Here is a 14,181-nt window from a genome sequence, read left to right on the forward strand (position 1 = left end):
CTCCTCCTCCTCCTCCTCCTCCTGTCTCCCCCACCCCCGCAACTGCTTGTTCATGTCAGAAGGCCCTGCTGTGCACTAGGAGTTGCAGAGATGAGGACCCAAGTCTTGCTCTCCAGGAGCTCCAGAGCCCCAGGGGCCGGGGAACACCCCTTTTCTGGCAGCCACTCCCAGCTTCAGTTTCCTGTAATCATGGTAGATTTTCCAGACTCAGCTCAAATAGTGCCCCTCCTAAGCTGTGACTTCGCCCCTAGCCTGAGGTGCCCTTTCCCTCCTGTGAACTGAGGGCAGTTATTCCCTGTTGAGTTCACTTGGCAGGTTTGTACAGTGCCTCATTTAAATTAAAAGATTTAATGTCCATATTCTTGGTTTGTCTCCCTTTTTTATATAGTTTTAAACTATAAGCTCAATAAGGGCATGGAACATACTTTGAACGCAGAGTTCTTAGCTTTTATGGCACTTAGTATGAAGCTTTGCTCAGGATGTGTACAGCCCAAGCAGATGAAAGCCACAGGAAATAGGAATCATATTTGAGCTCTGTGTAGAGCAGGTAGGGTGTTAGTGGAAGAGAAAGCCTGAGAGGCAAACGAGTTGATGTTAATGAATACCTAATAGAGTAGATCCTGGGCACTGTTACTGGGATGTGCGTTCTATCATAAGTGGAAATTTGATCATATACTAGTTCTTGCTTTCAGTTATCTGAACAGGCTATGTGGCAGGGTCCAGTTGATGTCTTCCTTGCCAGAGAACTCCAGCCTTAATGAGAAATGTGAACTCTGGCCTCCAGCCTTTGCTCTGAGCTACATCCCCACCATCCCCTCCACCCTTATATTGAAATATGATCTCACTAAGTTGTGCAGGCTTAAGATTCTTCTGCCTTACCCTCCCAGTGTGCTGGGATTACAGGTGTGTGCTCCATCATAATGTCCAGGTTTTATCCCTAGTTTTGTTTCCACTGTTAGTCTCTGAACATGTCTGCCTATCCCTACTATTACCGTCTTGGGACAGCTCAGCCCAGAGTTGAAATTAGGGATAGAGAATAGACTGGGTGGCAGTGTGAGCTGGAGGTCTGTGTGTCTCCCCGTGCTATGTGTTCATTTATGAAAAAATAGCATTCCAGGCTTTGGGTAAAGTAAACTTTTTTTTTTTTTCCCCAGAACTGGGGATTGAACTCAGGCCCTTGAACTTGCTAGGCAAGCGCTTATTCTACTAAGCCGTCTTCCCAGCCCCAAAGTAAACAGTGCTTAACCCTACAGCCTGTGGTCCACACTCATCCTTGCCTCTTGTGCTTCTTTCTCTGATTCCTTAGACTATTTCAACACAGTCCTTCTATAGGTTCTAGGGAGGGCCAGAGGTTGCTGGCAGTTTCAGACCATCCTGTCTTATCTCTAGGGCATCTGCAGGCTCTTGCAAATCCAGCTCTGGATTACACGCTGAGGAAAGGGTGGGATCTACTACTGGGCAGCAGTATAGCAGCTGGCTCTAAGAGGTGCAGACCTGAGTGCCAACATGAAATGAGGGCCAGGAGATAGCTCAGCAGAGTTAAGTGCTTGCCTGAGAAGCACAGGGTCCTGAGTTCAATCCCAGGTACAAAAAAAAAAGCAACATGAAATGAGCTGTGGCCCTGGCACTTCCCCATGTGGTCCTGGACAAGTCACCTGCTCTTGTTGGATTCAGTCTCTGCTCATAGGATGGTCATGGTAATGGCTCTGACAGGTGCCCAGTGCCCAGTGTGATAAGGGAAAGGACTGAGATCTCAGAAATCCAAGGATGACACCATCCCCTTCTGTGCTTTCTACTCTGGCTTGGCCTTAACTCATGTGGCAGCTCAACCTCCTCTCAGATTGTCTTCAGGGAATAGGCAAGGAGGATGGTGTTCAAGAAGATTCTGTCTTGGCTCCTTGTTTCAGCCAGGATGACACTGGCCTTTCAGGTCCTGGCTCACTGAGAAGGGGGGGGGGGTCCTCGGGCTTTGGCTGAGTAAGTTTAGGGGTGAGTGGTCAGGAGCTAAAGCCTCAGGAAGGAGAAAAGATGATATCAAATGTGCACCTCTGTGATGCTCAGTTCTGCGGGGGCACGTTGAGTGCTAGTCTCTGTGACAGGACATGAGCTGTCCTATGGGCTAGGTGTGTACACATCTGTGTGGATGCATCTTTGTGTAGGCTTTTTACCTCCTGATTGTTGCAAAGGGAAAACTTTGGGTTTCAGAGAGCAGGTCAGAGAAAGCTCTCAGGATTATAGAAATTCCACATTTTTCTGTGGTTTTAAATAAAGTTTTTTAATAAATAAAGTTTGTGTTTTTGAGGAGATTCCAGCTTCCTCAGTTCTTATTTATCTTCTAATTATCTCTAGAGCAGTTTAATGAACCCTCAAAGAACTTTCTGGCTTTGGTATTGATGACCCCTTTTAATCCAAATCCTGTTTAACTGAATACTTTCCTCTGTCCATCTCCTTGCTTGGGAAGAAAAAGAACAAGATGCCAAAATCTAGGGTCCATGCAGCAGGTCACATTCAACAAAATCCCAAAAGAGCTCAGTCCCTGACCTGTGAAGTCAGATTTGGGCTAACCAGCCTCCCCCTAGTATTCATACCCACCCCATATCCGGTACATGGTTAGTGAGTCACAGATTCATTCAGTTGAGTGATAAGGGAGAGGGGAAGCTTGGGGCATGTGAGTCACCCCTGTCTTCCACATGAAAGGTCAACCTGCCCATCCCCATGTTGCAGAGAGGGAGAAGGAGGCATCTGAGAACATCCCAAGGATCTAAGGGTAACCAAGAAGAGGGGTGTTCCAAACCCAGAGGAAGATTTGTTCTGCCACTTTAACTTATAGTTTTTCTGATTTATGTGCAGCATAGGTGTAGGAACTCATCCAGGGTCAAACAGGGAGTTGGGAGCAGGGACACCACAGAGAATCAAGTGTGCTGGCTCCCAATAAACTACCTGCTGCTGACTGAGCCTGGCCTTGGGCCCAAGGGGTGAGTTGGGGAGGAACAAAGAAGTCTGAGGTACAAATCTTTCTGGTAGGGCAGGCAAGAAGAACAAACTCAGGGGCCTCTCTCCCTCTGCCCAAAGCTATTTATTACAGCTGTCATTAGCAAGACCCAGAGAAGCAGGGTCAAGACAGGGGTAGCAGGTAGGAGTAGGAGCATTCTGGTGCACCCCAGCTCAAGTCTAAATCTCTGCTCATTGGCCTGGGAATACCTGAAAAGGGAGCCCCAGTTCTCTATTCTTCCAGACTGGAAATCTGCAGAATGGGGTCTGCAGCTCCCTAAATTTGAAGAGGCCAAGACTGCGCCTTAACTAAAGGGGCAAGGGAGCAACTGTCCCCTTGTCAACTGGCAGTTCAGATGAGAACAATCATCAGTTATGGCAGCCCTGCCTTTCCCTAATCTCCCTTCCTAGCACCCCCACAGATACACGCATCATTGCCCCACCTCTGGGGGCACTCTGGAGCCCAGTTCTCAATGGCTGTAGGAGCAGACACTCTCAGGAAGTTCATTCTTGAACTCTGACTGCCCAATCTCTTGGTGCACACTGTCACCACCCCTGCACCCTTCCCCTGTGACTGCTCTCATTTTGGGCGGGTTACTGGAGGCTGCACTGTAATTAGCAGTGGGATGAGGAGCGAGCACCCTGGAGCTCACTCACATTCTGCCTCTCCCATGTGCTAGGCTCAAAGCTGCCTGTCAAGTCCAGGCCCCCTGCCATTGGACCATGGGCCCCTTGGAGAGCAATGATACAGCTGGCCCCTGGGCCCCACCTCAGCTTCAGCTCCCACCCACCCAATTCTACCCACCTTTAATTCCTTCAGTTTCTTGCTTCTCTGCTGCCTTACTCTGCCTCCTAAATCCCCAATTCATACCTTTCTCCCTCCCTTCACCATTGCACTACATATAGCCTCTTTCTCTCCTTTATGGCCTCTTTCCAGGCCTCCAGGCCTCAGCCTCTCCTTTTCCAACCTGCCATCCACTCAGCTGGCAAGATCTTTCCATCTAGCTATGAAGACCATGTTAACACACACACCCCGCCTTAGTTTAATGCCTTCAGAATTCCCCTAGCCACTGTTTTTGTTTTTTGTTTATGTTTGTTTGAGACAGGGTCTCAATATGTAGTCTAGGTTGGTCATGAACTCCTTATGTAGGTCAGACTTGTCCCAAACTTAATCTGATCCTCCTTGTATCAGCATGCTAAGTGTTGCGATTACAGGTGTGTGCCACCATGCCTGGCCCAGCTACCTTTCTTAGTTGGGGAACATTTGCCAATTGTAATCTTACTGAGAACCTTGATGTAAGATAATTAAAATACTGTAGTTGAAGTCAGAGGTGTCCAGGGCTTTGCACCCTTGGCTTCTCTGTCTTCACTCCCAGTTACAGCAGTACCTGTGAAAGCTTCCTTAGAGCCCTGGTTTTAGGGAAGTACAGTTTAAATATTTCCTGTCTCTTCCAGGCCCTTAGGACATGACTCAAGGCCTTCCCTATTACCCGCATTTCCTTCCCTGGCCTTTCTACCACTGTTCTCTTTATGCCCAGACAGGCAGCTATCTCTAGTAGAGCCTGATCCAGCAATCTCTCACCTGAAAAACCCTCCACAAAATCTCCAGCCAAAAGTTTTCTCTGTGTCAGGCATGGTGGCACATACATTTAATCCCAGCACTCAGGAGGCTGAGGCAGGAAGATTGCTGTGAGTTTGAGATCAGCCTGGACTACATAGAGAGTTCAAGGCCAGCCTGAACTGCATAGTGAGACCTTATTTTTGAAAAAAGAAAAGAAAACTGAGCTAGGGAGATAGCTCAATGGTTTAAGCGCTTCCTGGCAAGCACAAGGTCCTGAATTCAATCCTTGTACCAAAAACAAAACGAAACCAAACAAACCCTATCCTAGCTCCAGAAAGCTTTCCTGCCAGTGAGGAGAGATATGGGAAAATCAGAGGATTGCATCGCTAGAGATTTGGTTGCTGAGGCACAAACCAGAGCTGTCCAGACACCCTGAGCCTGTTCACCAATGGCCTAGTGTCCATGTCACTAACACCTCGTCTCCTGAGGCTAGCATTGGATTGACCCAAATGTCTGACAGCTCATCTCCATACCCCTTGGCTTCCTATTCTGGCTTTGGAGACAGGAGACCCAGGCCCATTGCCAGGCCCACAAAGGGCCATACATGGCTATGCACACAGACTGTCATGGGCACACACCTCCACATACAATGCCCAGGGATCTGCACACAGACACTCACAGCCCACATGAATGTGCATGGATACTCACACACGAAGAGAGGTGGCTGTGGTAGTTAGCTCTTGTACAAACCCTTCCTGCCATGTTGACTGTGGAGAGAGTATTCAAGGCCTGAAACACCTTCAATCTTGTTGAATTCTTATGGAGGCCTTGCAGCTCCCTACAACTGAAACCTCCATAGGTCTCATGAAGAACATGTGACTCTTCAGAGTATGGGAAGAGTACTCTAGCTCACCTGATTGGTCAGTGGCCAGTTCAGACTTGGTGCTTAGACACTGGGGCTGCTAGAGGTCTCTTTCCACATCCTCTGCCTAGGTCCTAATCCCTGTGACTCTGGGCCCTTCCTCTGCAGTGGGTCTGGTGTTCAGTCTTTGTTTGTTTGAGACAGGGTCTTGCTGTACACTCTAGACTGATCTTGAACATACTCTATTGTCCAGGCTGGCCTCCAACTCATGGTGATCTTCCTGCCTCAGCCTCCCAAGTACTGAGATTGCAGACATAGAGCTCAGTCTTATTCCTCTGCTCCCTCACAATGACTGTGTGTCTACTGCCCTAACCCCTCAAAGGCTGCAGAGGGCAGCTCAAGAACATGAGGAAGTGAATCCATATCCCCCAAGACATAGGTTGAAAAAGATTTTCTCAAGGTCCAATTGGGCATCTGTCTAGAGGTAGCCAAAAGGATTTTTGTATTTATGGGCTCAGGGCCACCCAACATATTGGGGGGCACAGGGTAACTGTTGGCACAGGAAGAGGAGCTGCCCACCATCTGTCCCCCAGGCTGGGGATGTACATGACAGGGTAAGTCATTTCTGCTGTCCACTTTCATTCTAGCCCAGACTTGGACCCCAATCCTTGAAGCCCAGGAGCAAAGATGGTATTCATCAGTGACTTAAGAATGGAGGTACACTCTGGAAAGGGACCCATAGACACAAGGGCTTAATGGGATTGTCAGTCCTAGTGCCTATATCCTTGTACCTTGGAACTGCACCTCCCTGGCCTCTCTACTCTCTTCATTCACCTTCCCTATCCCCATAAGGTTTGGCTTAAATCCCACATCAATTTTCAGTAACTCACTTTAGTAGGTGGTTTTTCTCCTGCTCCTCAGTTTGGTTATCTGTAAAACAGGGGAAATATACCTATTAGTGGAGGTGGCTTTGCTAAGTTAAAGGAGGTATTCTCTACAGTTGAAAAGGTCTGCAGGTCTGTTTTGCTTTGCCCCTCACCACTCCATGCTAATGCTCTGGGAGGAGCCCATGAGACTCTAAGTGAATTGCTTCCTACGTTTCCATGCTCAGGTCTGACTCATGGACAGCAAAGCCTATATCTCCTTTGCTGGTTCAGGATGCTCCCACTCAAGCAGAAAGAGTTTGGGGGACAGGAAGTGAAGGGCATGCCACCCCCATCCCTGAAAGTGTCCCAGCCAGCCCCTCTGGTCCAGCAGGCTGGAACTTGTACCCTGGCTCTTCCTTCTCCTGAAAACCCATTCCTCTGACTCTAGCCTTAAAGGAGTCATGGACTCCCACGGCAGGATGGGCTTCCCAGGCCCCTTGCCTGGCTCAGTCTTCCACCCAGGTGAGACACAGGTCTTGCTCAAGATGCCCTGGGAGGAGATGTGATGTCCCCATCTGCCTTCTCCTGGTGTTCCTGGAGGGACTGGCTCTTGGCCTGAACTCAAGCCTGACTCTCCCTGCCAAAGCACAAGAAAAAGCCCAAAAGCCTCTAGGTAATCTGTGTGACTCAGAGGGTTGCGACCTTACTAAGATGCCAAAAGGCCAAAATGATGCCTTCTTTAGCCTTTTGTTGTGGGGGGCACCAATCACATCAACTGTAAAGAGAATGATCTGATCTTCCCAGAGTGGTATAATAAGGTGACCCTACTTTTGCTCCACAGTCAGGCCAGCCTGCCACATCTGTTTGGCATCTAGCCCTTTTCCATCCTGTGGAAGAAGGGCTGACAGGAATCAGGAAGACATTGTATCATTCTCTGCTCCAGACACAGTCCTTTTACATCCACTAAGAAGCATAAAGACCTGCCCACCCATACCTTCTCAGCTCCAACCCCGACCAGAGGCATAAAAATGTACCTACACAAACATGGGGGTGCATCCTACTTATTGATATGAACGAATTTGGTGGGAATACACAGGGTCATGGTCCCACATGTTGGACATTAGTAAGGAGAACCAAAGAAAAGATGACATTGAAATCCAGCCCTTCTTTCACTTGCCAAACCACAAGCCATGGCATTGATGGGGCTACATCAACTAGAAGGATTCACAAAGTCACTCTATGGTAAGCTGCAGTTACAGGATGACAGGCACGCACACATGATATGTGAGCAAGATATACAAATCCATAGTTGTGTGTGTGACCTGTTCCCTCCTAGTGCCACCCATGTGAGGAGAGAGCAATCACATGGATGCACATATGTCCTTGTGTGTGACTGCTGGTGGTTAAGCACCCATATTTTTCTTCTGTATTGTTTCCCAGGCCACATTCAGCTGTCACGGGCCCAGGCTGGGGCAGGGTGAGGGTTGGGGGCTGTGGGCTAGGGGAGTGCTATTTTCTTTCAGTGCCGGTGAATTCCTGCCTTATACTGCCTAAACAGCCCCGCTTGATGCAGTGAGAGGCTGAGAAACATGCCATAGGGTGGAGGGCAGAGAGATACCTGACAGGGGTGTTCCCTGACTCCTATAACTTGTGGCTTTGGCTCTGGCACCAGGAGTCTAGCATTGTCTTGAGTCACAGGCTGACAAGAGGGCCAGTAGGCAGGCATTGGGTCATCATGGCTTCCTGATTCATCACAAGCCTGAGGGAAGTGGTAACTCAGGTCCCATTTTCACATAGATACATACATATGCCCACTAGCCTCTGAGTCAAAGGCTATAGCAGCTTCATGTATGGCTCCATGCTTGTCTAAAACTAAGGCCAGGATCTCATGTGAATGGGATTTTGTAAGCATGTAAGAATTCAGTGTCATGCTCACAGTGGTACAATTTGTAACAGACAAATTTTGGTAACAACCCAAGTGCCTATCAACTGGTGAATGGATAAAGAAGATGTGTGTGTTTTTTTTTTTAATACAGTGGAATGCTACTATACCCTAAAGAAGAATGCACTGGAGACATTTCTAGGAAAATGGATACACCTTGAGTCCATACTCCTAAATGAAATAAATGACACATATGTGTAAATACCACATTGTCTCTTTGGAGTGAGAAACTAAAAGTGTAAATAAAAACCAGAATGCATAATAGGCATTGTGAAATAGCAGGAAAGTGTTCAAATGGGGAGGAGAATAAGGGAGACGAGAGAGGGAAAGGAAAAAAGACAAAAGTAAAAAAAAGGAAAACATGGAAACAAAGCATTGTAAATGGGGAAGAGAAGAGGAGTCAAGGAGAAGGGAGGGGAATGGGGAGTAAAACAAATTATACCATGTACAGGTACAAATTCTCTATGATGAATGTGATCATTATGTGTATTAAAATGCACCAGTAAAATTGAATTTAAAGAAAAGAATTCAATGTCTCTAGGGCAGTGTGTAATTGCAAGCTCTAGGGTGTTGGGTTTATGTGTTTGTGTTGCATGTGTGTGCATGAATTCACACTACTGCCAAACCTTATCCCTGTGGGTATGACCTGGTCTTAAACCAAAAGAATCTCACTGTTGACAGCCATTCTTCAAAGGACAAGTCCCTAAAGTCATTTGCCTATCTCCACTAAGTCTCTCTGGAAAATGTGGCTTCTTTGTTCTCCTCTGGCAATGCTGCCAAAGAGACTCGGATATGAGGACAGAATCTTTGCTTCCAGTCCCATGGAAGCAGGGCCCAGGCTTGTAAGCCTCAATTTTCTGCTGGGCGTGGTGGCACACACCTGTAATTCTTGTACTCAGGAGGCTGAGGCAGGAAGATCACTGAAAGTTCAAGGCCAGCCTGGGCTAATAGGAAGTTCAAGACGAGCCTGAACTACATAACAAGACTCTGATTTTTTTTTTCTTTTTATTAAAAGATGACAGGGGTTGGAGGGAGAACAAGAGAAAAATGACAGATGGCTACTCTGGATGAGTAGGGAGAATTCAAAAGTGAATTGCTCTGACTTTGTCTTAAAATAAAGCCTCAGTTTCCTGGAAAAAAAGGTTTTTTTTAATTTTTAATTTTTAATTTTTTTTTTACATACTGGGGACTGAATCCAGGGCCTTCAAACTGAGTTACATCCTCAGTCCTGCCCCCCTGTTATAAAATAGGGTCTCACTATGCAGTTCAGGCTGGCCTTGAACTCAGTGATTTTACTGCTTCAGCCTTTTGAGAGTTGTGATTACAGACCTGTACCAACCCGTTCTTTTTTCTTTAAATTTTTTATTTATTTATTGTGTGTGTGTGTGTGTGTGTGTGTGTGTGTGTGTGTGTGGCCAGTTCAGCCCACCAGGGGGTGGGGCTGGCTGGCATGTGGTGCTGGGGGATTGAACCATCCCTGTGCTTTGCTAAGCTTGTTCTAAGTAGGTGCTTTAGACCACTGAGCCATCTCCCAGCCCCCAACCCCAGTTCTTAAATTTTTTTGAGACATGATCAGTAAGTGTTCTGGCACCAACATATGCCTTCAAATCAATTTCCTGATATTTAAATACAATTTAGGGATGGGGGTATGAGGGTAGAGTGCACATGAGGCCCTTGGTTCAATGCCAACACTGAAAATAGAATAGAGAGCAAAATTGTTCCAAATCTCCCTCAGATGGGGCTGACTCTCACATAGTTTGGCCAGTTTACTTATTTATTATTTATTTATTTATTTATTTTTAAGGGACAGTGTCTTCCTAGGTCAGGAGATCATCCAGAGCAAGTAAGGAGAGGGTTAAAAACAACTGGAACTCAGACTTCTGCTAAGACGTAGCACATGGCATGTCCTACATGGGACAACTGCAGCTCAGCCTCTGCAACCATGGAAGCAGTGCATAAAGACACACATGTGACAAGCTCAGGTAACCCTGAGCAACAAGCATACGCACAGTCAAGAGGAATGTCAGCAAGTATGACCAGGCAGGAGGGACAGATGTCATGTATGACACAGATAGCCAACATATGCCACACATGTTCTCATTTGTGCCTTAAGAAGGCACCTGAACTCCTGATGGAACTTCCCCCGACCCCCACCCTGTGTTGTTTGCCCATCTGGGCTGCACTGTGAGATCTCACGTGGGGTGCACAGCTCCTTACTTTGGGCCTTCTGAGGACCTGCTGCTGGGTCCAGTCATCCCAGAAACACTGGATCGGGTTCCTTTACTTTCAGTCACATGTCTTCCTAGGGGAGGGGGATATCCACACCGTTCACTGTGAATGGGCCCACACTAGGTCGCTTTATTTATTTTTTTTTTAATTTGTTTTGGTTTATTTTTTAATTATTTTTGGACAGGGTCTTGCTGTGTAGTTCAGGCTAACCTTGAACTCATGGCAATCCTTTTGCCTCAGCCTTCCCGGTGCTAAGATTACAAGCGTGGGCCATGCGGCCCTCTCACACAGACTCTTCCTTGCTAGCTCCATGTCATCTAGGCTCCCCACAAGCCGTGTAACCCGTAACCCACGCCCGGCCGGCTCTCAGGTCCCGCTACCTCTGGCCTCTGTGGCCTCCCTCCTCTGAGGGCCAGCCCCCTCCAAAGCTCCTCACACAGCCCCACCCTCCTCACCAGCTGCCCCTCCAGCTTCCCCACCAGCATCCCCAGGCTAGGTGGTGGGCGGTGGCCGTCTCCGCAGAGCCTAGAGGGCGTGGCGCGGGCCGGCAGGCGTGGCTGGCCTCTGAGGACCTATAAAGGGCAGGGCGCCAAGCGCTCCTGGCCACTGCTCGCAGCACTGCCACGCCGGCCACCCACCTGCCGACACACACAGAGCCATGGGGCGACAGAAGGAGCTGGTGTCACGTTGCGGGGAGATGCTGCACATTCGCTACCGGCTGCTTCGACAGGCGATGGCTGAGTGTCTGGGGACCCTCATCCTTGTGGTGAGTAAGGAGAACTGCTTGGCTCTCTCTCCCGGCCCCCTGGGTCCCACAGCACAGGTAGGACTTGTTCCAGGACAGCCCTAATCTGGCTCCCAGCTCCTTACCCAGGCTTAACCCTGGGGGCTGAGGTGATCCCCTGAAGCCTTCTTTCCCAAAGCTCTAGCCCCAGCTTTGACTCCAATCTGTCAGGAGGACAGCCCTGAGACGGGAGGATCATTGCAAGCTGGAGGACAGCCTGGGGGACTACAAAAAGTTAGCACTGGGCCAGCCTGAACTACATAGTGAAACCCTGTCTCAAAAAAAAAAAAAAAAAAAAGCCTGCCCTTCTCCCTTAAGGGTGACCCAACTCATAGGCTGCAGAAAATGCACCCCCCTCCCTGCCCCGTGGGTGCAGTCTGGAGCCACTTGCTCTTTCCTCTTACCTCCCAAAGCCCAGCTGGTTCCTAGTCCCAGTCCTGGGAGGCAGTGGCAGGCAGAAGTAAATGGACCCCCTATTGGGTTGTTTGGGTTCTGGGTGTCTGCCCCCTAATAAATAATTAAGCCTCAGAAAGTCCAAAAGTTGCAGTGAAGTCAGGGCAGCTTGCCATGAATGGGGCAGAGAGTGCAGGCTACATGGCTCACAAAAGGTAAAGCGGAAGGGAGAAAGGGCCTACCTGGAGCCTAGCAGAGGATGTGCTGGCTCTGAAGGTTGCTTCCCCAGCAGAGAGACTTTCAGACAGGCTGTCAGCTTCTGTGCACAAAGTTGCTGCCCCACCACTGATTCTCTGAGTGAGATACTTCTCCTGCCTGGCTTTCTTCTCAGTTTCAGTTACTCCTTGTTTCCACCAGTTTTACTTTCAGAGTGTTCCTGGGTGACTCCGTGCTTTTTGGATGTGGCAGATGCACCAGTTATAGCTTTTACACTTCCTGTCCCAGTTATTCTCATGTTCAGCCTCGCGTTTGTTTTTATCTGTTTTCCTCTGGGTTGCTTCAATTTGATTGTTCCATTGCAGTGGGAAGATTACTCTTTCCGGCCCCAGCCTCAGTTCTAAGTAATAGACCACAGCCCCCTGGCAACTAGGAAGCTTAACTAGGGGGTTAACTAGGACTCAGGAAGTGGTGGGGGTGGGCTGGGCTCACACTATGGCTTCATAGGCCTGGTGGCCATAGACACTCTCCCTATCCCCATCCTAAGTATCAGTTTGAACCTCTACCCCCCAAAACGGAGCAGCCAGTTCTCTCCCTGAGCCCCAGGATCCTTTGGCTTATCCTAAACCACAAAAGGAGGGTGTTAAGCTCAGATGGATGAGAGGCATCAGGTGTCAGTCAGTGAAAAGCAGAACCTCAGGGCAGCCCAACAAGCTGGAAGGCCATGATCACATACCTCTAGGGGTTGGAAATCTAGAATAGCAGCAGCAGGATTAGGGCTGGCTTTGGAGTGAGGGAAGCCCCTTGCTCTGAGGTACCTGGCAAGACACCTGGTAAGACCAAGAACTTGGGGGTAGGGGGGTGGGGAAGGAAGAGGAAGATTAGCCCCAATGTGGTAGAACTGGCTCTGACAGCTCCTCCCTCCAAGGCCTCTTGGGATGGAGCCAGGTCTGGGCCTCAGGCAGGCAAATTGCTGAGGCCAGTGCCTGGCCTGGCAGAGTGCCCGAGACCTCCATGTGTCTGCCCTACCCCCTTTTCCCCTACTCACAGTCTCTGATCTTTGCTCTCACCTGCCCGTGCACCTTTGCCCTGCACCACCACCCCTGGCTTCCCCACTATCTCTTGGTATTTCTGACAGATGATAATAAAATGCTTAAGAACTCAGTACACAGGCACTGACCCATTAGAATGCAAGGACCCTAAGCACAGTTCTAGAAACTGCCTGCTGGACCAGCATAGCACCTTTAGTTATAGGAAAGTAGAAGCAGAGACCTGGAATAGGACTTCAGTCACTTTGGAGTTTGCTGGGCGCTCAGGGCAGTAGCTTGTGAGAGCTAATGCAGAAGTATTTTCACATTTGAACAAGGGGCATAGACACACAGTACATTCTATACTCACAGAACATTATGCATCTTAGTCCCTTTTGAGCTTTCTCTATCACTGGCAGTATGTTCAGAATAGTCTCCCACTTTCTCTGCCCTGGGACTCCGAGAGGAGCCAGTCAGAGCCTGTGTTAATGACTTCCATAGCTGAGTGGAGATCCTGGATCTCTGACAGCAGAAAGATCAAGGCGGGTGGAGAGAAGGTGCTGGGACAGGGACAGGCCAAGCAGGGGGAGTGTGCTGACAAGGAATGTGGTGAGCCCAGGGCTCTGACCTCCTAGACTCAGAAGTGGATTTCACTACTTCTAGGCTCTTCCCGTGCACTAGTGTCCCACCACCACCACCACTACCACCACCACCACCTCCTTAGGGCAGCTGAAGGATGAGGGAGACTTTCCTCCTCTGTGGGCCAGGCCTGAAGAACTAGAGAAGGAGCCTTGCAACAGAGAAAGCTGGCCCTCTACACCCCCTTGGGATTCAAGGAAAACCAATGATGATAGTTCAGTTACCTTCTAAGCTGCCAGTCATAGACCTGCTTCCGTCCCCTTCATAGGATCCTGTAGGAGAGCTTGCACAGGAGGGTGACAGGGCACCTTTCCTTTTACTGTACATGCAATCACAGCAGAAGGGATTTGCCCTGGATTCTAGGAAGAACCTCCGTCTTCTGGTGCTGGCAGGTGGAGGTTGCTGGCTCTACTTCTTCCCTCCCTAAGGGAGAGTTGCTGAACCTAAGAGGGACCTCACTCTCTCTTCCTTGTTCTGTTTCCTGACACAGATGTTTGGCTGTGGCTCTGTAGCCCAGGTGGTGCTCAGCCGGGGAACACACGGTGGCTTCCTCACCATCAACCTGGCCTTCGGCTTTGCTGTCACCCTAGGTATCCTCATAGCTGGCCAGGTCTCTGGTAAGTCCTTACCACCATCCATACAGTCTTTTTTTTTTTTTTTTTTAATTATT

General features: G+C 48.9%; 1 protein-coding gene across 1 annotated transcript in view; it reads left to right on the top strand.

The window, feature by feature from the left end:
* Positions 1–11,063: 11,063 nt before the first annotated feature.
* Aqp3 (aquaporin 3 (Gill blood group)) overlaps positions 11,064–14,181 on the top strand; it is a 5,555-nt gene continuing 2,437 nt past the window's right edge. The window contains exons 1-2 of the mRNA XM_004631918.2: positions 11,064–11,217; positions 14,002–14,128. Coding sequence (XP_004631975.1) covers positions 11,110–11,217; positions 14,002–14,128 — 235 coding nt within the window. The 5' untranslated portion in view covers positions 11,064–11,109. The remainder of the gene's footprint in view (positions 11,218–14,001; positions 14,129–14,181) is intronic.

The sequence above is a fragment of the Octodon degus genome, unplaced genomic scaffold (genome assembly GCF_000260255.1).
Source record: "Octodon degus isolate 3935 unplaced genomic scaffold, OctDeg1.0 scaffold00045, whole genome shotgun sequence".
In the NCBI taxonomy this organism is placed as follows: domain Eukaryota; kingdom Metazoa; phylum Chordata; class Mammalia; order Rodentia; family Octodontidae; genus Octodon; species Octodon degus.